The following is a 21500-nucleotide window of genomic DNA, read 5'->3' on the forward strand; positions in this document are numbered from 1 at the left end:
GTCCCGCTGGTTTCCAGGAATGGCTTCCATTTAGCTCACGACTCGCTCGCAGCATATGACATCTACTGGGCAATTACAGGAGGAGGCTGAGTGAAAAGCAGCACGCCCCGTGCCCTTTGGAAGTCGGCATGAGGGCTGCCTTCACAACACCCTTTGTTACTACACATTCCCCATTCTTCTCTTCGGAATAGTACAAATATATGACCCTTATGAGAATAAAAGCAACCAGATTTGAATGTTATTGTCCCACCTGATTTTTCACCTGAGGTTGTCAGCACAAGTACACAGATAATGTATGTCCCCCCCCGTGCCTCAGTCTTGTTTAATGCTATTTTTCAAACACCAGTGTATCATTGATCTTGTCAGGAAATGATGATGCCCCCCCCCCACCCCCCCAGAGTCTGATCAAAGGACTTGCCTGAATATGAGACTGCGGGGGTCTTTGATAGTGAAACCCTTAAATTGAGCCTCTGGTGTGGTCTTGTCAGTCTACACTGCGTCAGTTCTGTAAACTGACAGTCTTTACCGGCCTTGTTTATGAACCTGCCTTCCCACCAGCAATAACCACCTTATCCAGTGAACACTGCCCAGCACTGCACCTTTCCCTACATCTGTGCCATATAACCACCTTATCCAGTGAACATTGCACAACACTGCACCTTCCTCTATAGCTGTGTCACATCTATCATATTTACTGTTTGAACAGCAGCCACAGTGTCTGTTTCATTGTGTCGGTACCCCTAGCTCCCCTGTGTGCCAGTGTATGTACATTACTTGTTTGTATATTTGTTAGCCATTATTCTCCTTTCCCCCTCCCTTGTGTTATATTTGTCTTGCTTACAGTCTCTGCACTGTGTGTGTGTGTGTGTGTGTGTGTGTGTGTTACAGTGCTGGGGAATGTTATTTCGCACCACCGTATACTGTGATTGTGTATAGATGGGATGACAACGAAGATCCACTCAATTATTGATGTATGTTGTGTGATAGAAAATGAAAGAGAAATTGTGAGATGCATAGTGTTGGCTGGGAGGCCAGTGGGGTATCCTCACCCCTCTGGGGGGTGAATTCCTGCCCCAGGCTCAGTCTGGCTTGAGTCTGGGGTCTTCCTGCATTCATGTGCAGCTTTTTCTGGTACTCTGGGGGAAGTGGTGTCTGAATTGTCCATAGTGTGTAAACGTAGTGTGTAGTGTGTAACACTGTGTGCCTTGCAGTGGACTGCAATCCCACCCACCCCCGCCCCGTTCTGAGATTAGAGGTCCCTCTGTTTTTGCATTTAACATACTCCGGACTGCAATCCTGACTGGATAAGAAGCTAATGATTATCAATGGACAGACTGACGCCACAGACACTGGGCGGAATTTCCTAAAGAATGACTGGGGGGGCTTTCAGATTTCAAAAGTAAAATGTCACCGTTTTAGGGGTTTGTTCATAAAATGTTATAACCATTTAAAATATTACAGACTCATAGACTTAATATAAATTCATCATTTGCTGGAAGAAGCACTTTAATAGTCCTTTTTGTAAGGATGTCACCTCACCTTCAAGTGTGACTGTCATCGCTGAACGTTAGGGCTACGTGATGATTTCCTGTCAGTGTCGCACGTTCTTCTCCATAAAACTGCAGTACAGATGATGGAAATCCTTTTACTGGCTGGAAGCTCTGCTCGTGATCCAGAGGCTGTAGATTCAAATAGCTGGAGATGCTCTCTGTCTGGTTGTGCTGCTCAGAGGGGTGTTATGCTGTATAAGTGGATAATAATGCTGACCAAATAATTCAGCGCTGCGATGTACGGTACCAGTGAAGAGTTTGGATACACCTACTCATAGAAAGATTTGTTTATTATTTTTATTAAAACATCAACACTAAAAAATAGAATGAAAGTGTGCACCGATGACATATTAAACAAGAAAATTATGAATTATTAATTATAGTTCTTTGGGTTGGGACTCGGAAGGTTGCTGGTTCAAATCCCTGGGTCGGCAGATTGATCCCACCACTGGGGCCTTGAGCAAGGCCCTTAACCCCAATTGCTCCAGGGACTGGCTGACCTTACTGTCCCCTCTACACCAGCTCCATGAGGTGGCATCCTGGGATGCTTTCCCAGCTGTCCTGCAGGAGGTCCCACATATATGCTGAGCTCTCATTGGCTGTTTTTCCTTCACGCTCTGGTCAGACTCCTCCAAAACCATTTCTACTGTGTTTAGGTCAGGTGGCCAGGTCATGTGATGACACACTATAACTGTCCTTGTAGGCGGCTTGGCACGTCTAAACTCTTGACTGGTATTGTACTTTCCTGGCTCATGCCCCGGGAATGGTTCTGCTGTTGTAATCTCGGTCAAGGTGTTGAGGTAAATCTGAATTGGCGTATTAAAAATACCCAGCCTTGCTTATATAAAACTTTTGGCAGGGTCTTTCATAGCTTATAGCCTGTGCTACCTTGAATTGACTTGACTGACCCCGTGATGGATAGACAGCTCTTGGGGAAAATAGATGGACTGATGGGTGAGTAAATGATGGCTGAATTTCCTGGCGGACTGTTAGCAGTTTTTTTAATATAACGAGCATCAGTCAGTGTCCCACCTCAATCCATAACTTGGCATAATAGGCCAGGCAGAAAGGGAGGGGGAGGGGTGTGGGTTCTAGAAGAACTTATTTCAGAGGCTGGCTAAAAATCTTATGAATAGAGAGAGGATGGCAGGACTGTGAGCGTCAAGCATTGATAGCTCGTGGGAGGAGCAGCGATGCTTGGTGTCGGTTCCATTCTGACGGCCGTCCTCCCTTCCCTGTCTCCGCAGCAGTGCAGTCCCTGAACAGCCTCAATGACCAGATCGCCCATTTCATGGTGAATGGGCCCAAGGCCCTGGACAACGAGGACGACGCCTTCCTGCCCAGTGAGAAGGAGACCCTAAAGAAGTCCATGACCTTGATGAGACACCTGCTGATGGATGCCCAGGTACTGACAATTTACTTGCGGTAAACTGGGGGCAGAGACGCACTGGAGTCGACACTCGGGCTCTACTGAGCATGTGCACAGCTGAACGTCTGGAATGCAGACAGGCTTTACTTTTAAACTGCATTCATATTCCTGCCCTGGTATCCTGGTATGACAGGGGTGTCAAACTCCAGTGCTGGGGAGGGGGGCAGAGTTCTGCACATTTTTGGGTTTCCCCTCATTTAAAACACCTGATTCAACTCCATGTGCTAATTTAGCATACAGATCTTGAGCTGAATCATCTGTGGTGCAACAGGGGAAGAACTAAGCTACTGGAGTTTGACATCCCTGCTTTATAAGCTCTTAAGTTTACATGCCGATTTATTTATTTATTTATTTTTTTTTTTCCTCTCTTGGACTCTTTTATACAATTTCCTCGTTTATCTTGCAGCATTTCTCTGCTGCATTATGTATAAACAAGAAAAATACAGCACTGTAATAAAATTCATATTTTTTTTTAAATCTAATCCCATGCCGTTTAGGATGACATCTTAAGTTCCTTTGGAGATCTTGGTAAATTGTTTAGTCTAGTATTTGTACATTTTGCTATATTAATATTATGTGCGTTTTATGGTGGGATTTTTGCATATTGGACGCAACCTTGGCTGTGCGTTCGCGACTGGTTGTGAATTTATAGGGACGCTTTGTGTTAGTCAGCTTTCCTGGGTCTGTTCAAGGTATTCTGGACTGGTGACAGTTTGCAAATGGCCACAGAGTGGCGTTCGTGAATTTTCAGACAACAGGTAGCTGTTGAAATGAGCATTTATGTTGACGTGGCCAGCATTCCGGAGACGCAGCCATTGCCCTGACCTCGTCACGTACCACAAGGAACGGCAGCAAAGTCAAAATGAACAGTGTTAGCATTTGCTAATGAAGTATTTCACAGTGCATTAGTTCATTAGCAGAAAGGTTGGCCGCTAATTGCAATTTAATTCTGGAAGTTTTATTTGTACGTGTATTTGATTTTCACCAGTAATTTAACAGTTTTCCCCTCTCCCATGTTTACTGGCACAGGCTGAGAAAGACACTATTGCAATACTCGCGTTCAGAAATATTTCATCTGATGTGCTTGTGTACGAATTTGCTTCTGCACAAGTGATGTCCTTTTTTCTTACTGTGTGTTTGTGAGAGAGAGAGACACACACACACACACACACACACAGATTGTGGGTGGGATCAGGCTCCACTGGAAACAGCCAGATAAACCCCCCCCCCCCCCCCCCAGTCTGAAAAAGTGGCTTTCTGGTCAGTGTTTCGGACGAGGAGGAGGTGTGTTTTATCGCTGGAAGCCTGGAGAGAATCCACTTGCACGTCGCGGGAGACGTGCATGGACTACGAAGAGGCCCAGTCCGCCGGCGTCCCCCTGGCCTCGTTAGAGCGTTGGCACGCTCCGCGAACAGGTGGCCATCGCAGGCAAAGGGCGTCCCTGCTGGCCTTGGCACGCTCCCTTGCGTGCCTCTTTAGATTTTGGTCACTGCTAACCTGCTCTGGTTTTTCATCACACTCGCTTCATAAATATATAGTTTAAACACGTGGACATTAGAAGGGTGGGTTGGCCAGGAGGACGTTTTACAGCTCTTGTCTGTTCTCTAGCCCTGACTGAAAGAGGTGGGACACCCCCACCCCCAATGGTTTGTCCCAAATTGTATCTGAAGTGTTTCTCTGCGCACGACTGGCTCTTCCACTCTGTTGCTAGGAGAGGGGGGTTGGCATTTTTTTTTCTGTGACTTTGACAGTCAATGAAAGCATCCCCCTCCCCCCACAATCCCTTATTGAACATTTATTCTTGTTCATGTAGGCCAGGGGTGGGCAATCTTATCCAGAAAGGACCTGTGTGTACAAGGGTTTTTGCTGTAACTCCCTAATTAGATTGCTAATTAGAGGACTGATTGGCTCACACCTGGGTTTGAACAGCTGACCCAAAAACCTTTGGGTTATGGCAAAAACCTGCATACACACACCGGCCCTTTGCAGATCAGAGGTGCCACCCCTTATGTAGGCTGTCATGTGTTTAATAGAGCACATTGACTTTTCAGTTTACAGATGCTAGAGGTTATTGCTTCAATGTATGACCTCAGATGCGATGGGAAAACATTTCTGTTTTCTGGATTCCTCTGTGCATGTTTAAAATAAATCCCATTGCTCACATTCGGAAAGCACAGTTAATTTACTTCCATCGCAGCATTTCCCAGAGAAGGTACGGCAGCTCTAAGGACGCATGGCTACTCATCCCCCCCCCCCCCCCCCCCCGCGTGACCTTATACCCTGTGAGTGAATGTAAGCCTGCTTCTACCACCAGGCCAACCACCGGTGATGCTGTGCTTACAGGCTTGGTTGAGGTCAGGTTTGCAGGTGTAGGACTTGCATGCAGAAGTGCAAAGGGAAGTGGGTTTGGAAGTATGGAAGACGTAGGAGAAAAGTGTAACAGCACCAACAAATTTAAATACAGATTTCAGTTTGAGACTTTAGGGTCCCAATGTCTGTCTGCCTTCCAGAGAATTTTGTGACCTGCATCCTGCAGTTTGACATACTAATCAGTTTGGTTAGATTAGTGGGGGAGGGACCTTATTCAGATGATGCGTGTTAAAGTTATAAAGCCCTGAACTGAACTTGAGGTTAACGCAGAGATATGAGCTGGTATGAAACGACACCATGAGCCAGGTGTGGTCATAGTTCTCACTGCATTTTGGATTTAGTGTAGCGTTAGTAGGGGGTATGACCTGTACAGCGCAGGGAGATGTTCTGGAACGTGCAAAGCTGACAGTCCATGCACACCAGAAAGTTGGTATCGTGCTTGCCTTCTGTTTACGCCCCAATTTTCAGCACCCTGGATTAGCAATCTATTCTGCCCGTCTGTCCATTAGGAAATTAAGTTTTCGGAGAAACTCTTAACGGGCAACAAAGTGCTACTTCTCTTCCTGGGGCCGACGATTATTTACCTCCTTTTACCTGGTGGCCTGTGGAATTTTTATTTTCAAGCTACATGCATTAGCTAATGACTTGCAGTAATTATTCATTGCGTACATTCCTTTGCCTTTTAAGGTGTTGTGGGCGCTGTTCTCTTACACTGAGATGAGCTATGCAAAGTATGACAATAAATCAGTATTTATTGAATGGTGCTTAAATGTTCAGGGGCTCAGGTTGTATCCTGTGTAGCCATTTTTATGTCCACAAATTAAAAAAAAGAATTACTTGCAGTCAAATGCCTACATTAGTTTGTAATCTAGATTTTACCCAACTAGTGAAAATTTCCAGCCCACAAATAACATCTTTAGCTTTCTGTAATTTCCTCCATGTTATTTGTCCAGGTTCTCAATCGAAGCAGAAAGGTTTAATTAATAGGCAATTGTAATGAAAGACGGCAGAACGTGGCCTGTGTGGAGATGTACTTTTACTGGATTCTGATTTAGAAAGTGAAGAAATTCTGTTGTCGGAATATGGTGAGCAGTCAGAGGACAATCTTTGCGGCATCACTGCTTGGCTGCCCTGTCACGCACGCACACTCGCTGTTATGTGGCTGCCTCTTTCGGCCAATCAAGGATCTTGGGCTGTCACAGAATAATATCTTGACAGTAATATATCTTTCTATTCGATTTGCTTCTGGGTCGAGACACACTCCAGTTTGGGTTTAAACATGAACCTTTTTCTTTTGCTCAAGTCACACAAGCTACCAAAAGGCATCAGAGGACAATCTTTGTGGCATCACTTTGTTCAGAGGAAAGAAGCCATTTTCACATCATTAGGGTAACTGTTATTTCATCGGGCGAAATATTTGAAAAGTACCGAAAGTTATTGAAACAAACATCTAATGGCTTGTTCTGTTCCACGATCTAATGGAGCTTGTATTCCTTCAGACAGTCGTCGTCTTTCATGATGTGCGTTAGACCTGTTAGTCCGGGAGAAAAACACATCATTAAGCGGAGCACAATTAAAGAGCAGAAGGAGGGAATCGCTCTCATCAACGGGTGAACTTTGAGTCTGCAGAGGTGTCACAAGCAAATGAGCCTGACCGCTCGGAGTCGTCAGGTCTTGTAAATACCGAGACGAATCATTCTCAGCTTTGGGCCATGGTGTGATGCTACGACGTGACATGCGATGCCTTGGTGCCATGGTTACGTTCTGTGGGGGGGCGCAGAGGCCCTGTTGCCAGACAGCTGCATCCCGTTCAGCTTTGTGTTTATCACACGTGAAACAGGGTGAGCTGTAGAGGTTTTTTTTTGTATTTTGCTAGTCTGATGATATTTTGCTAATTGGACCAATTAATTGTACCGAGTATGTATGACAATCCCTCAAAATGCCAAACAAAACAAGAAAAAGATTTTCAGCCTTTTGAACCTACTGACCATTAAGAGTGGAGCAGATTCATTATTTCATTGTATATACTGGTCAGTAAAAAAAAAAAAAGAGAACGATGTGCAGTTGTGGTTTTTGATTTTGCTCCAATTGTGACTAATACTGCGGACAGGGAGTGAGGGATGATCACATGAACATGATCTGCCTCTTTCCTCTCTCTCGTTGACAGTCCCATTGTAGTTGAGGAACAGACCTTGATAATGTGAGGAGTTGATAATTGCACTTTGAGAAACAACCTAGAATGCTTTGAAACAGGTCTATAAATAGATGTTCAAGTCCCCTTTAACAGAGGAGTCTGCCGGGACTTAATAGTGTAATTCTAGTATCATTCTCCCCGAGTCCATTTTTGATGCTTTCCTGGACCCAGCTGCTGTTCCGTTGGGACTTTTCACAGATTAATCGGTTCTGCTTGCCATGGGACCACTCTGCCCCTCCCAAGCAATGATCTGAGTCTTCCTTCCTCCCTGCCATGTGCCGTGGCGAAGCCACATGCGACCACACCGATGGGACACCCCCCCAGTTCAGCTGGTTCCCCCCATGTGTCTTGGATCGGTCAGAGGAGCAGGCCTGTGGACCGTCTGGCTGAAACAGCACCGTCTGTCTGTCCCTGTAGGTGTTGCTGTAATAATCAAGGCTTTGCGTTCATAACCAACAGGGAACAAGCGGAGAAGGATTACTACTGGTGTCCGCAAGACCCAGATAATATCGCAATCTGTTCAACAGGACGAATCCCGAAAGACGTTACTTCCAGTGACGGTTTAATTGCTTGGTTTGTTCTGACGATCGTTCAACTCGAAGACCAAAGTAAAGACCAACAAAGTGGCAGATATTTATCTGCTTCAAGTTGATAAACAGAGCTGGCATGTCGTTCTTGCAGATTCGCTGAATTTGACAGGAGTTTCCAATGACAATTTTTACATCCATCGTTTGTAATGACTATTATTTGTGAGTTTTACAGCATGTAAAATTTATTTCTGTGACTGCTGGGCAAGTATTTATGGCGACTGTTTTCCCAGGAGACTGACGGCTGTGCATCTTGTAAGAGCATAATTGAAAAGTAGTTTCTGATATGGTTGCAGTCCAGCATACACTAGAAAAATTTAATTTCTTTTGCAAGGTCATATTACTGTTTTGAAACAGAAACAATCCTACAGAAAATGACAAGATGGCATGAATACAACTTCATCTTCAACTTGTTAAACGCGACAAATTATCCTCCTAACGCTGTTGGTCGGAGAACCATCCCATGTCGACCACAGGCTGCCTCGTCCTGATTGGTTTCCCATAAATCTCATTAGACTCCCTTGCCTGATCGCTGCCCAGTTTCGATGATCTCTTCATGAAAACAAATGCAATTACAGTACAGGGAGTAATTAAAGCAAACAGGTTTTAAGATGGGAGGGGGGGCTTCTGGTGATTTTTTTTTTTATAAAATCACATACAGATTTATTCCCAGTGCCCATGTGATGCACTGGGCAAGCTACACTAACCCTCCATGCCCCCTCCTCTGGCAAGCCACCCAATTTCACTTTTGATGCATACCTGTATGGGCTGCAGTGACAGTACAAGTCGGAGGGCGCCCCCTTCTGGTGGTACTGCCCTGATCTGCCTCTGTTACCACCCCCAGTTCATTTTGCACTTAGGTGAAGTACTGTAGGCCCACGCGTGCATGGGGTGATCTTGCACAGAAGATTCGGAGTTTGGACTGGCCGTGAGACCTCCTGGCGTGTGATTACAGTGTTCCCCGCTCAGCCTCTGCGGCACCCCTTTAGTCCATCCATTCATGCGTTATTTAGTTTATGAGTCGTGTTGTGGGGGCTGACCTGACGGTACACCCTGCCTTTCTCCTAAACGCGGGTCCCGAAGCTGTAAACGCGGCTCGCTGCCACTGTCACCGAACGTCCCCGTTTTCAGTAATTTGCTCCCAGCAGGTAGCAATGAAAACAAACATGGTATGGTTGTGGATTATGATGGGCTGTCACTTTTAAGGTGCCTTCAATACTGTGCTCTGAGCAGTCTAACTCGCACAGTGGAAGAAAGCGTAATTCCCTGGTGATGTCTGGCTTTCAGATATGGGGAAGGTGGAAAAAAGCAGTTTGTGAGAATTGCCGTCAGTGTCTGGTAATATTTTATGAACTTTGAGTCGGTATTGTGACTGTTTCCTGGTTTGGAGTTATAACAGGAAAGGTTATTTGTGGACTTTCTTAACTTACTGCCAGTAGTTACGAAGGTTTTTTTTCTTTTTGTAGCAAAATTTGTAAACTGGGGGCTCAGACCAGATGCCGATGCTCCTCGAGGTAGAAGGTGAAAAAGTCTGCAATCCACGCAGTAGCCAACTCTAAGATCAGAGAATCACTGACTACCTGCAGGGAGTAGGATGTGTCTTGCGGACAAGCATGAAAGCTCTCTTCCCCAAGTTGTAGGAGGATGTTGGGTGATTTGAATCGGAGTCCAGTAACTTCTGGGGATCCTGAATGGCTGCCCCAAATGAGGAGGCAGCTGGACTGCTCAGCGAGCTGTAATTAAAGGTCTCCTTAAGCTGTCACTGGGAATAGCAGATGGCAGTCAGTCTGGCTTGTTAGGGGAACTGGAAGCGATTTACGCTATCGATCAGCAGAAGGGCTCGTCGGCTAGGAAGGTAATCCCACCTCCGTGGTGCGTCCTCCCCCCCACCTCTCGCCGTACTGTCAGCGTTCGGGTTGGGGGGTTCAATGAGGGCCTGCTGCTCTCTGGAACTCCCTATACAGAGCCTGTGGCTTCCGGAAAGAGTGCGGAAATGTAGCCCCTGTGTGTCTCATGCTGTCAACTTCAATGTAATAAAGAAGAATAGAGGAGACCGAAGGCGAGCCAATAGGAATGGCCGATCATACGACTTCCTGTGCTGTAACTGTCTCCATGGTTACAAAGATTCAGTCGACTGGGTGTCGATCAGCTCTGGGTTCGACTATCATCTGGTTAAGTTGTAACCAATAAGACCCTGAGTACCTGGAATCGCTGTCGAAAAATCTAACAGTAGTCGCCAACCAGAATTTGAGATTTTCTGCCTGAAACGCTCATTTGAATCTGTCAGGCTCCTGTAAACTCTTCCATATTTCCCCATTGATTTTGTTAAGCTACTAAACTGCTGCAAATATTTGGCTATGCTGTTAATACACGTAGATGTCTTACTTCCAATTTGCTACAGGGAACTCTAATAGGGAGAGCTTGAGGTTATATATGCTTCAGGGTGATCTGAAATGAGTAATGAAGTAAACCTATAGGAGCAGATGTCATATGAAGCCGTGCGGGTGGGCCGAGGAGGTATTTACACAGCCTGACCAGCACAGAACCTTGTGTTGCTAGGCAACTATCGTTTGACAGTTCTCCTGCAGAAATTCAAGCTTGTCAGAGTCTCCGTAATTATGTTTGTCCCCGTTATTGTTACTCTGCTGATATTAGTGCTTAAGCACATTCTGCCGTTGTTACTCTTTGATCATAAAACATCTGGCCCCTTTCAAGTATGTCACCTCCTTCATAATTTCCCTTTTGCTGTAATTGCAGTTTCATCCCTGTATATAGGTAAACATACTGTAAGCGTGTTGTCGGGTTATTTGAGATGATTAGGAGTCTGTCCAGCAGAGTCATTTTTGTTGTGTTTGTGTTTTAATAGAAACATTAATTCATTGATTGTTTTCTTGGTTGGTTGTTGGTTTGTTTTGCTAACTGCGTTTTTATGGAGCTATCAGTTTCATGATGTTACGGAAAGATTTAGCCAGGGGACTTCTGGGTAAAGTGAGGATAGGCCTGCAGGACAACTGCCCTGGGGTTGCTGTAGTGGAGATTGTGCCACTCGCTGTCCAGATAGAGGGGTATCTTCTGTATGGGAGGCGGTTAGACTAGGAAAGCAGTCCCCAAATTAACAGTCTAGGCCCATTGATGTAAAGAGGTTTTAAATCCTCACAAGTAAATTTTCTCTGTTTGGAATCTTGCATCATCCACTGGAAATTTGACTCATGCAGCGTGAACTCTGGCTACACGTTGAATGTTTCTATTCGCCTGTAGCGATGCGGCACTGTTGCGTAATAACCTCCGTTTTGAGAACTCCATCATTCAGTGCATTATGAGGAAGTCATGGAGAACTGGAAATGCGCTTCCGCTTTGTCGAATGGAAGAGTGCTCTGAAACGTCAACGAAATAATATGGGATGTGCATTGTTTTATGCATCTTTGAACACTAGAATGTGCACGTGTGGGTTTCTATGGCAACATAGACGGCATAAGCATGCTGGACAGTGCTGGTGACCCCAGGTCGCCTGTATCACACTCTAAATGCTATGGTGCACTTTGTGCTGGTGCAAGCCCCCTCCCCCAACCCTCCTGCATTTCTCCCCACTTTCTTGGTGTCACTTTGAGAGGTACCACCGTCACAGATCAAAGGCTTCGCCCTCAATCTCCGAGAAAGGGATTCCAGCCCTGATATGAATCTGCCTCTCTGCCTGCCTCCTAAATCTGTGCTCCAGTGCTGTTTGTTTTCAGATTTGATGTCATGGCCTCGTGAAAAGAATAAACACGCTCGCTTAGACGGAGAGACTTCACACAGGGATATGGGGTTGGGGCACGGGAACGGGACCAGTCCTCCCCAATTCCATTTTCAGCCTGAATTTCCAAACTGATGAGGGTCAGCTGAGATCAGCACTACCTGCTACGCATGATAATGACAACCTCGTAGAAACGGTACCATATTTTGATCTGCCGAGAAATAGGACCATTGGCTCTTCACTTCCGCATCGCCATTTTTCAAACGGACTTTGGGAAGGTGAATTTCTTTTTTTCACTGCGTACAGAGAAACTTAAACCAGATGACGGGGGCTGCGCCCTTGAAATGGGAGAGATCTCAAGAAAAAGCTGACGGTGCTTATTTCGTTGTGGTTTCAGATTTGCCTCTTTTCACATCTTATGTAGTTTGCACCCCCCCCCCTCCCCCCACAAATCACACATTAAGCTCCCCCCGCTGCAGGAGGCCATCTCATCACTTCAGTCCTACCTCGTGACCCCGCCATATGCCAGAATGTTTGGTATAGGGACTGGATGAATGTTTGCTTTGCCCCTTTTCAGGTACACAGTGATGTCCTTCACCTTTCTTCAGAATCCATGTTGCCGGTGTCAACACGCGTTCAGCTTGGTGGCAGATTTTCGCTGATTCACATGATTGTTTTGCTTCTTCGTCGCGGGGGGGGAGGTGAGATACTATGGTAAGTTACGGCGATGAGTCCAGGCGGATGGCGCTTTAGCCGCGGGTCACCGGATTCCGTCGACAGGGGCTTTGGAGGCGAATAATAACGGCGAAGACTGCAGCGTCCGCTTCGGCCGTCAGAATTTTAATTTGACAGCTTTCACTTTGGCACGGGGCGGTTCGCTTCTGCCTCTGTGCGTGTCTTTGCACACGTGGTCTGTATCGGTTAGCCGGGTCTAATTTGTGCCACAATTCAGCTCATGCTCTGTTGTTTTATAAATCCCCAGAACTGTTTAATGTTGCATTTAATTCCTTAATGGATGGTTGGTGCATGGAAATTTAAGTACAACACATTGTTTTGATGTAGCTCCTTCTGTGCTATGGATTGAATGCATGGCCCTCGGTAGGTCCGATCACTGGGGGCTGTTTCCCCCGGTATTTTAGACCCTGAGCATTTTAGCCCCGATGCCAATCTTCCTTCAAGGAAAAAGTCAAGCCGCAGGTAAACTTGACTTGGCCTCTAATTTTTTTTTTTTCAGTAGCCAGAAATTTCTCTGTTTCACTGTATTTAGAGAAGCTGCATTTAGTTTTGTGTGTCACTTTGGTTCTGCAGAGAGCAAGTCTACAGTACAGTTGGGCACAGTGAGCCTTTTCATGTACATGTTTTTGCTTGGGGATGCTTCACTAGACTGTTCAGTTTGTCATATGAAGTGGCACAAAATGCAGAGAGAAACTCACCCATCCGACACCCACACAAATCCATGCGGTCAGTTTTATTTATCCTTTTGCTATTTGGTTTGTATTTGCCCGGTGTCAGTAATGGCGTCTTGGCAGCCCCATGCGTATCGTAGATGGTCTTGATAGGACACCAGTCCAGGACATTACTGGTTATCAGTCAATACCGTTAATTAGAAGATTTACGTTCAGTCACCACAAACGACTGAAAGTGAGCAGAAGGCGTTTCAATGATCATTTATTGGGTTGTAATGAATGAGAGGGGGGGCAAGTTTTACAGGCTCCGTGTTTCTGCAAGGGGGGGAGGAAGACTGCTGTAGGCGGCTAAACGGCTTTCAGTCAGGGGGGCGTGTGAGTAGAAGAGTCATCAAGCCCCATCAAACTTGTCCAGGTCTCCTTCCTGTCTGTCTGCTCTGTGGGCTAGACGCTGAACAGGAAACACAGTCTGCTCTCCTCTCACTAAAACACATGATGAATATCCAATTTGGACACTGTGTTCATTTCCTTTTAACTTATTTATTTCTCCTGTTGGCGGCATTTTGATAATTTTTATGCCTAATGCAGTGTGATATTAGAATTTGCTTTGATCTTTGGGCTTTGATTACTGATGATTGGGGTTGATGGCAAGGATTTCTGCCGGTTAAATACCAGAGAAAATAGGATTAGTAGCTGGTTTCACGGGGTCCTGTGTCACCTGTGAAGATGAAGTAGGTGGTGGTGGTAGGTGGGGGGTGCGAGAAGTTACCACGCTGCAGTTCACAACTCTGCCAAACAGCAGGCAAAGAGGCGCTAGTTTTCATCTCGTTTATCACGCTAATTAATTCCAGCAAGTTATTTTTAATGGCTCATTCGCAGGTGTTTAATCTCATTTATGGTTTTCAAAGGACAGACGGTGATCCTTTTGCTTTCAGAATGGAACGGGCCGCCATGCAGAGTTCGATGAAATGTCACTGTTGTCATGGTGGTCAGCTATTTAATTCTCTCAAGGCTGTCAGAGGCGGAGCCTGCAGGTGGGAGAGCTGGCTTGGAGGGAGCAGGTGACGTCTGATTGGCTTGCAGCTAAGCTTCTCCTACGGACTTGTGCAGTACCTGCAGACCCACTGGTTGGTCTAGGTACCCGATGTACGGCTCCTTCTACTGGCACAGACTGCGGTGCATGGTACAGCTGAACACTGTAGCGTAAAGATGGCAGTCTACCTAGAAGAGTGTATTTAAGAAGTGAGCAGTCTGCTTTTCTGGCCCAAGGTAAGCGGAGGTGGGATGGTGCATTGTGGGCTTTTATTCAGAGCAGGAAATAAGTGTGAGTTAATTTATGGGACTGGAGAAGACTGAGAAAGGGAGAAGATGAAGGAAATGGTATTGTACTGATACTGAGCTGGACAGTGTCACTGGAGAGGACTGATTTTAGTAAGTATGAATGGAGGGTTTGCACTGCGTTTTGAGGGCATAGCTCGGGCTAAGAATCTGCTTTTGCTGCCATGGCCGGGACAAGATTAGAGCGACCCCAGTCTCTGCCTTGGTGACACTGGGCGCTGATGCAGTGGAAAGGCCCTCTTCTATGATGCAGTGGAAAGGCCCTCTTCTATGATGCAGTGGAAAGGCCCTCTTCTATGATGCAGTGGAAAGGCCCTCTTCTAATCTCTTCGTTCAGCACGACAACGGGAATTGCAAACGATTAAATGAGCCTGAGAAACTGCGGATGGCCTGCAAGGCTTCTGCTCCGCTACCTTTTTGGATGCCAGCTTGATATCGCTTATGATGGCTTTTGCAGTGTTTTTTGTTGCTATGTCTTTCGCTTGGGAAGCGGGTGGATTTCAGATATCAGAATCGCTCGGTGTGGACTCTTCAGAAGAATGATTTATTTTCTTGGGAGCTCATTGAAATGTCAAGTAGCGTCCAAATTGAAAACAGATTAGAGAAGAGCGGGTCCTTGATAACTCATTTCATTCTCCATCCATTCCATGCGTACCTGAAGCTGTAGTTTCATCCGGAGTCGTCATGTGTGTCTCTGGAGTGTGTTACTGACAGCGGCTTTGTGACTCCTGGGTCCCTGAATGGATCGAGGAGTCTATTCGCAGCCGTCTGCCTGACTCTCCGCATCGTGAGCAAAGAGCTCAGCCGTTACCCATCATTCATTGCTTTTGCTTGCACCTTTTGAGAGTTTTGCAAAGTGCTGCTAATTGTGGTGTCCGCTACTCCAGAGTGCTCCTGGTAGTTTTGAAAGCAGGGGTGTGTAGAGGGGCGGAGCCACAGGGCCAGTGCCCCCAACTGAAAGCTGATTGGCCCCCAGTGTGCCTCCTCCCCTATCAGTAATTTCAGACCACTCAGTAATAAGGTTGACCGCTTCGTATGAATTATGGCCTCTCTTATATCCCCCCCCTTTAAAAATCACTAGAAAAAAATCATAAAATCTGTTTGAAAGGTTCACAAGCCCTTTGATAACCATAACTAGATAGACGGGATGTATCAGCATGGTGTATGGTAAGTGTTGTTACTATGGAAATCCAGGTTGATAAAATCACATCATGTTGGGATGTGATAGAGAAGCTGCTCTCCTCCATTCCTGTCTTTTCCGTGTCTGGGGAGCTGAACAGGGCTGCGAAAGGGCGACTCCCCTCTTCCAACTCTCGCTGTCTGTTCTGCAGCGATAGCAGGACGAGCCTAATCGCGCTTATTTCCCTGCCTTCTGCCCGCCGACGTAATTATAAAGCACGATGTGAGCAGAGCAAACGTGGAGGCTTTAACGTCGGCCACTCGTCTGTTCTCGCTTGTGCGACGTGAAGGCGAAGCTCTCAGCCCTGTGATTTGCATCCCAGGGCCAGACTGCAATGGCTTTGGCCCACAGGCCTGTGATGACCCTCCGCGTGGCTTTCTGGCTGACCCCCCCAGTCACCAGATAAAGGACCCCCCCCCCGCCCCTCCCCACCCCCCAACGGTGTCCGCGTTCTCTGCTTTCTCAGATCCAAGCTAGAGGCTAAGGATTTTGGCTGCGGAGGCGAAGAACCACCTGAAGCACAGTGAAGTATGTTTACAAACCTAATGCGTGACTTGGAGCACGTTAGCACTCTTATACTCTACACGTTTGTAGCTAAATATATTTAGATTTATTGGTTAAACTATTTCTTAGTAGAACTATTTTCTTCTGCCTATGACTAAACATTTTTGTTTAGTGTTCATAAATTTTAAATCTTCCACTTCTGGAATTTTCTGTCATCAGTTATAATTAAAGATCGTAGCGATGCATTTAGCTTTTACTGTGAGCTGCCTGGCTGACTCTACATGTGCTGTTTATAAAATGAATCAACACCCTTCTGACCAATGAGAATAGAGCATTCAGCAGCACTGTGGTATGATAAATAAGCTTGTTTTGAATTATGGTGGTTGATCTGACATGGCTTGATTGTGCCGGCGGCTCCCATGCGCTGGAGCGTTTTCCTGCGGCATCTTGAAGCAGCTGTGCTGTCCGGAGCAATAACTCGGGCCATTATTTACGCGGCATTCATGAAACCCGCTAGCGTGTGACATGCCGTGGATGTGTCGCATGCCGCTGTCTCAGCCCCTCCCGCTGGATCGCGGCCAGCTGCCGGTGATGAGATTATTAATTCACTTTAATTAAAATTTCACTTTGGAGAAGCAGTCTTATTGCTTCCATCGCGCTGATAAGGCTAAGGGCTAATTTGTATTAATATGATTTGAAAGCATTTTATTCTGAATTATTAGTAACGCTGAAGGCAGCCAAACAACAAAGCCCTTAACTTGAAATGTACTCATTCCGGAAATGTAAATGGGTTTTATAATATCTGTAGTATTTTCTGTAATATCACATTTTGAACGTATCATAACGTGAACTTGATTTAGTTATGTGCACAAGCTCTCTGAAGTGATGGGGAAAACCAGGCTTTTTTTCTAAATGAACCTTATCAATTAATGACACGGTGCAGTGCCTGTTTGATCGGTAGAGTCTTTCCGCTGTAATTTCAGACGATGCATTTTTAAGCTTCCCGAGCCCCTTTCTGCCCTTCTTTGTATTGGAGTTGGAAGTAATAAATGGCTGGTACATCCATAGACCCGGCAAGATGCGGTTCAGTGAGCACACGAGGGCTAATTCGCCGCCTTATCTGCGCGCCGCAGTTCCACTGGGGCTGGGTCGCGCTCGGCAGGAAGTGACACGCGCTGCCGCCCGCTTCATTCCAAGTGGCTTTTCAGGCGCACTGTAACTAGCCTGCGGCTGCTGAAGATGTGAAATGGCGTGACTGTGCCAATCCAGTGGCCCTTTCGAGCGGGGGGGCAGGGCAGCACACCTATGCCTGCACCTCGTTTACATTCAGTCGATTTCCACATAATTTATCCAGAGGTGGCAACATCTGTCCGTAGTTGTGGAGGTTGGGATTCCAGCTGCCCCTGGCTCCCTCATCCTCTCCCCGGTACTCGGAGTGGCGTAAACCACGTCTAGGGAGCCCTCTGCCAAATCTTTTAAGTCTCTCTCTGCGAAGGCCCCATGTTCGCTGATCCTGATGTCTCACCACAGCTTACACGTGTTTATGTAAGTCTGATCGGGCCGGATTTGCATCTCATTCCCACGTGTTCGGTGGAGAGCTGTCCGCCGCAGACGTCTGCGGTTCCGAAAGACCGCAGTTGGAGACTGGATTAGGTGGCGGCTAGAATTCTTGTCTTTCCGGCACATTTTCCTATAGCTGCCATACTGATCTGGCTCCTTTAATGAGTCTGTCCTGCTGTTCCAGAGGCAAGACTTTATTAAAAAGAGCCCTGGGTTTCAAAACCTGGGTACTTATTTTAGGCAGATTAGCAGAGTTTGTAACTGCACACAGCCAGTTAAAATTATTATAAAATAATGTACAATTACATAGGAACCTGCTGCTAATTCCAAGTGCTAATGCACTTCTGAGGAAGCGTCCAGTAATGAGGCTGTAAATGACTCAAGGTATGAAGTAGCTACCGTCAGACGTTGCTGGGTCTGTTGTACTTTAGCAGTGAGTGAGGTCAAAGGAGCGACAGTGCTTGCTGGTCCGTCACGGCTTAGTCGGGCCTGTGGGCAAACGCTCTCCGGCCCCGTGACCCCATCTGAGCTGGTGCCAGGTGCCCCCCCTTTCGGTTTGTGGCGGTCCGGCTTCGGCTGCGTGTGATTTACTGGCTTAGCCCACATTAACCCTTCGAAGCGCAGGTGTGATTTCACTCTTTCTCTGGCAGGAGCTTTATCATGCTTCCTAGGGCGTACAGCAGCCCCGTGACCCCCCCCCCCCCCCCCCAGGGGTCTGGGAGCCCAACTGGCTGGCTAGTAAGGCCATGCCTGACTGTTGTTCACTTTATCTCCTCCTGATGAGTCAGGCCTCCTCATGCAGATTAGTATTAAATTATTAACAACTCAACCTCGGCTATTTTTTATTTTATCTTTTTTATGAAATACTTTATTCGCCATTCGTACAGGTACATTAGAATGCTTCTTTCTGCACATCCAATCTTAATCTCCATTGAGACAGACAAACACACACTACAGTATATGGACAAAAGTACTGGGACAGCTGGCTGTTACTCCTACAGGAACTTTTATAGCATCCCATTCGGAACCCATAAGCTTCAATATGAAGTTGGTCTCCTCCCTTTGCAGCTATAACAGCTGCCGCTCTTCTGGGGAGGCTTTCCACCACATCTTGGAGTGTCTGGGGGGAATTCTTACCCATTCACACAGAAGAACATTTTGTGCTGTCAGGCACTGATGTTGAACGTAAAGGCCTGGCCCGCAATCTCCGTTTTAGTTCAGCCTAAAGGTGTTTGATCGGGTTGAGGTCCAGACTGTGTGTGGGCCAGTGAAGTTCTTCCACTGCAAACTCACCCGACCGAGTCGTTTTTGGACCTTGCTTTTGTGCACTGGGCTACAGACGTGCAGAAACGGAAAGGAGTCTTCCTCACACACACACACACACACACACACACACACACACACACACACCTGTTTAAATGGGACCTTTTGATTCAACTCTTTGGGGAAAAACCCTAATCCCAATCACGAGGCCCTTAACCGCTACCCAGCTCTAACCTTAGCCATAAGTAACCAAACTAAATAGAAGACTTTTGGTATTTTCAGTTTGCGTTCGCAGATTTTTATGAAACTGAGAATCCAAATGGGGGTCAGAATAGTGTCCCAAAAAGTTTCATGTTTTACGCTTTGGGGACATTTTGGTGTCGGGGGCTCAAGGGTAACAGTGGTGTGACGATTCTGCTGAAGATGGGATTTGAACCGGCACAGGCACGGAAAGTCGGCAGTTTGCTTGTGGAATTACGTCGGGTACAAGGATCTTCATGAACACTCTGTGCGTAGCCGGCCGTGTGTGATTTAAGCATCTGCGCGCATCAGCCTGGACCTCAGTGTGGCCTGAATGCGTTGCTGCATGCCGCAGGACATGCGTGTGGTTTGCTGGCAATGAATTTTGAACAGAGATGCTTCAGTTCAACGTTTTGCAAATAGCTTCTGTAATAGAGGCGTGTAAATTGGTTGGTTGGGTTTTTTCTCTCTTAGTTCTAATCTTGTGAAGGTTTTTAATCTCATAACCCCGTATCACGACGATGGCTTAAAAGGATTAAGATTAAAAATAGTGACGGTTTTTGATTGCAGACTTGATCCCCTGGTGAATACATGACAGAGGGTCTTGCATGAGCCCGGGGTGGGGTGGGGGCGGCAAATCACACTTCCGAACGACGTCATTGGCAAACTCTTCCACTTCCATGTACATCTTCTTTTAAAAGCTGATGGGGAGATGTGATTGGTCTCTGTATTCAAAACCCGCGTCCTGCTGCCTGATTTTATTAATATTCTTAACCCCCCCTCACCCATTGGTCTCCGCTGCTAATTGAGTGTCACCAACTCGACCAAATCAGAGTGACTGGGTCAACTTCTACATATCAGATGATGTGATTCTGTGATGAAACAAACCAGGTAAGTTCTGATGGCCTCAAAGTACTTTTGTGGCTGGGCGGGGGGTGGGGGGGTTTAATTACTTCAGCTTTTTGAGGTGGGATTTTTTGATTTTGACATGGGGTGGAGTGAAACCACTGCAGGGCGACTTACCATTAAAGGAACACATTCATAGCACAGACGTGTGTCACGTGTTTGGGTTCCAGGCCAATGTCAAGCCACCTCTGCTTGTCTTTCGAGCCAAACAGAGGTCAACGCCAGGACCGGCGGTGATGGAAGACATGCTAAGACGGCTAGCAGCCCAAAAGCCCACATCTGTGCTCCCCACCAGCCGTAAATGCATCACCGTCACGGCATTGCAGGGGACCTTCTCTACCTGCTCACCTTCCCCCATCACGTGTGCCAGCACATATCACACGTGACGAGACCGCAGTTGGTCGCAGAAGTGGCCTTGTCGTCTCTCTTGTATGCGTTGTTTTTACGTTGCCTTAATATTCCTGTGCTGTGGGCTAAGAAATGTAAAATGCAAATTTGAGCCCTGCAGGCTTTGGAAATGTCATATCCGCTTGGTGCTGGAAGGTCTGAAGGCTGCGAAATTTTCACTGTGGGTGCCAAACACCTCAAAGCGAACTTGTCAGTCAACAGCCCCCCCCCCCCCCCCGAAACTGGAGAGAGGAAGGAGGAAAAACAGTGTCTGAAAATGAGTAGATCCACTTCAGGCACCTTATGCCGGATCGCCGGCGGTAACGACGCGTTTGTTGAGCAGTGGTGACGGGCCCACAATGGGCGGAGGCTTTAAGGACACCATGCCCCCTGATGGTCTGGCTCTCCCTCCGCCCTCAACCGGACTCGGCTTTCTCAGGGTGTCTGTGGTATTTGGACTGGTGGAGCTGCACATTCCACACAGTTCCACATGTCCAGTTGAGGGTTTCCTTGTTTTTAACGTCTCGGCCCTCAAGGTGCCCACAGCCGTACAGCTCTGATGGGGAAAGGGGACTGTGAGCTGCCCACACAGTCAATTACGATAATTATATCAAACTGTGCTCCGTGTGACATGCGGGAGCAGTTTTTGGTGGAGCTCGGGCTGTCTGGCGTGGAGGGAGGAGCTGTCATGGAGGTCTCCATCCTTCCTGGACACCCTTGTCATGATCAGTGACGGTCTTCTGTCTGGCTGGTAAATGGCCCTGCAGGGCACCGACGCTCAGAGATCTGACTTCTTGGGCCCGAAATGAATCCCTGTATCGCCTCATTTTTATAGTGGGAAATTTTATATAAT

The 21500-nt window shown here is 46.8% G+C and overlaps 1 protein-coding gene across 1 annotated transcript in view; it reads left to right on the top strand.

The window, feature by feature from the left end:
* Positions 1-21500, top strand: part of kazna (kazrin, periplakin interacting protein a) — a 192746-nt gene that overhangs the window by 41983 nt on the left and 129263 nt on the right. The window contains exon 3 of the mRNA XM_049017120.1: positions 2798-2955. Within this exon, the coding sequence (XP_048873077.1) occupies positions 2798-2955 (158 nt within the window). The remainder of the gene's footprint in view (positions 1-2797; positions 2956-21500) is intronic.

This window comes from Brienomyrus brachyistius, chromosome 6, assembly GCF_023856365.1.
Source record: "Brienomyrus brachyistius isolate T26 chromosome 6, BBRACH_0.4, whole genome shotgun sequence".
In the NCBI taxonomy this organism is placed as follows: Eukaryota; Metazoa; Chordata; class Actinopteri; order Osteoglossiformes; family Mormyridae; genus Brienomyrus; species Brienomyrus brachyistius.